The following is a 3,094-nucleotide window of genomic DNA, read 5'->3' as shown; positions in this document are numbered from 1 at the left end:
AAGAAAAATCCAGCAAAACAAAGGGACTATCCTCCTTGTCGGTTAGAGTATTTTTTTTAGTGTCGTTCTTAATTTTTTTTTCAGCTTTTGTGTCAATTCCTTTTCCAGTTTTTATTCTTGAATATATTCTATCACTCTATTCTTAGTGTCCTAATTTTGTTTTCCAAGAAAATGTCTACTCTTACGAACTTCAAATTCTAGCATGAACTTGATTTTTTTAAGCTAAATTTGAGTACTTGAGGAGCTTTACTTTCTTCAAGGTTTTGCAAGGGGCTGTGAGAGAATATTTTGGTGAGCTTATTAGAGTGATTTGAGTGACCATATACGAGTGTGAGAGTATACACTTAGGGAGTGAAGTGACAAAAAAAAAAAAACAAAGAGAAAAGAAGCAAAAGAAAACATTACTTTTTTTCCCCCTATTTCCTTTTTCTTTGCTATTAACCCTTGCAGGTATACTTGAGACTCCATGTCTAGTGGAAACGAAGGAGTATCCCGTCCCATGAACTTTGAACAGATGATGGAGCAAATGGAGAGGCGTTTCCAACGCATGCTAGAACCCATTCAAGATGAGTTGTTGCAACTCCGAGCGTCTGGAACACCAAAAACCTCTAAGTCCATGCGAAGGCGAAGGGACGTGGAGGAGTCGTCCGATGGTTCCAATAATGATGATGATGATGAGGAACCTCGAATTCAACCAAGGCAAAGGAACCAGACTGGACCTACCGATGTATTCAAGGGAATCAAGATGCAAATCCCTGAGTTCAAAGGACGGTCCGATCCCGAGGCCTTTCTCGAATGGTTATCCAAGATCAAAATGGTATTTTCTTGCCAGAACTACACTGAGGTGCAAAAGGTGCAATTGGCCACCATGGAATTCACTGAGTATGCTGTGGTTTGGTGGGACCAAATCAAGAAGTCTAGAAGGAGAAATGGGCTACCTGAGCTCATTCCATGGCCCGAGCTTCGAGCCATGATGTGCACCCGCTTTGTACCAGGACATTACACTAGGGATTTGTACCACCGGTTACAAACCTTAGTCCAGGGCAACCGGAGTGTGGATGAGTACCACAAGGAGATGGAGATCCTGATGCTTAGAGCGGATGTACAGGAGGATCCTGAAGCCACCATGGCGAGATTCTTGAGCGGGTTACGACCCGATATTGCTGAACGAGTGGAACTTCAACATTATATGGAGTTGCATGAGCTTGTAGACAAGGCTATTAAGGTCGAGCAAAGGCTCAAGAGGAGGGGTAGCACTCGATCGAATTTCGGCAATACCACCTACTCTACCAACCGCCCATTCCAACCAAGGAATGATTCTCGGCCTTCACCAAATGCTCCTACACCAAAGCCGAGATTCGAGGGAGGTAAGGTGGGCAACCCTAGTATTAGTAAGCCGCCCTCTTCTACTCCAAAATTTGAGGAGCCTAGGGTACAAACTAGAGCTCGTGATACTCGATGCTTCAAATGCCAAGGTAGAGGCCATATTGCTAGTCAATGTCCCAATCAAAGGACTATGATTATGATGCAAAATGGTGAGATCGTGAGTGAGGACGAAGCCGAGTACGAAGGCATACCACCTCTTGACGGAGGTAGTGATGGGGAATCGCCAAATGAAGAGGAGTTTAGTGCACCCGAGGGTCATTTTGGGACTGCATTGGTTGCAAGGAGAGCATTAACTGCACGTGTTAAGGAGGACGAGCTTCAACGGGAGAACATTTTCTACACCAGGTGCTTCGTCAACCAAGCACTTTGTAGTGTGATTATTGATAGTGGGAGCTGCACAAATGTTGCTAGTTCACTCATGGTGGACAACTTGAAGTTGCCTACAAGGGATCACCCGCGACCCTACAAACTCCAATGGCTCAACAACTCTGGGGAGGTTCGAGTAACCAAGCAGGTTCTTATATCCTTCCAAATCCATAAATATTCTGATGAAGTATTATGTGATGTAGTTCCTATGCAGGCTAGTCACATTATACTAGGTAGGCCTTGGCAGTTTGACAGACAGGTGACTTTTGATGGTGTGACTAATAAGTATAGCTTCTTGTACAACAGTAAGAAAGTCACACTAGCTCCCCTTTCCCCCAAACAAGTGCATGAGGACCAATTGAAATTGCAACAAGAGTTTGAGAAGTATAGTGCAAAAAGGAAAGAAAATGAGAGAGCCGAGGCAAAAAAGGAGAGGAAAAAGGCTATAGATAGCTCGGCAAGTGAGGTAAAAATCGAGGGAAAACAAATGCTCCTGATAAAAGCCAAGAAAGTGAGGAAGTTAATGAGAGATGAGCAGCCACTTCTTATGCTTGTTAGCAAGGAAGTAGCTCTGAATGTGCATGAACTTGATACTGATATACCTCTCGAGGTTAAGTCTCTTTTACAGGAGTACGCTGATGTCTTCCCCGAGGACGTGCCAAGTGGATTGCCACCACTTAGGGGCATTGAACATCAAATTGACTTCATCCCTGGAGCTTCATTGCCAAATCGCCCAGCTTACAAGAGCAACCCGGAGGAGACTAAGGAGTTGCAAAGGCAAGTGGACGAGTTGCTTGGCAAAGGATGGGCACGTGAGAGTTTAAGCCCGTGTGCTGTTCCAGTCATTCTGGTGCCCAAGAAAGATGGTACGTGGAGAATGTGCACCGATTGTAGAGCCGTAAATGCCATCACGGTAAAGTATCGCCACCCTATACCTCGCTTAGATGACATGCTTGATGAGTTACATGGGGCTGTGTTCTTTACCAAAATTGATCTCAAAAGTGGGTACCATCAAATTAGGATTAAGGAGGGGGATGAATGGAAAACTGCCTTCAAGACTAAGTATGGATTGTATGAGTGGTTAGTAATGCCTCTTGGGCTAACTAATGCACCTAGTACCTTCATGAGGTTAATGAATCATGTTCTGCGTCCATTCTTAGGAAAATTTGTGGTAGTTTACTTTGATGATATCTTAATTTATAGCAAGTCTTATGATGAGCATCTAGAGCATATTAGGGCTGTTATGGATGTACTTCGAAGAGAGAAGCTCTATGCCAATCTCAAGAAGTGCAATTTTTGCACTAACGAGCTTGTGTTCCTAGGGTTTGTTATAAATGCGTAG

The 3,094-nt window shown here is 43.9% G+C and overlaps 1 protein-coding gene across 1 annotated transcript; it reads left to right on the top strand.

Moving 5' to 3' along the window:
- The first annotated feature begins 517 nt into the window (after positions 1-517).
- On the top strand, positions 518-3,094 carry LOC113766305. The gene has a single exon (XM_027310512.1). The coding sequence runs from the start codon at positions 518-520 to the stop codon at positions 3,092-3,094; it is 2,577 nt and encodes an 858-aa protein (XP_027166313.1).

The sequence above is a fragment of the Coffea eugenioides genome, chromosome 3 (assembly GCF_003713205.1).
Source record: "Coffea eugenioides isolate CCC68of chromosome 3, Ceug_1.0, whole genome shotgun sequence".
Taxonomy (NCBI): Eukaryota; Viridiplantae; Streptophyta; class Magnoliopsida; order Gentianales; family Rubiaceae; genus Coffea; species Coffea eugenioides.
This window is presented reverse-complemented; position numbering and strand designations above follow the sequence as displayed.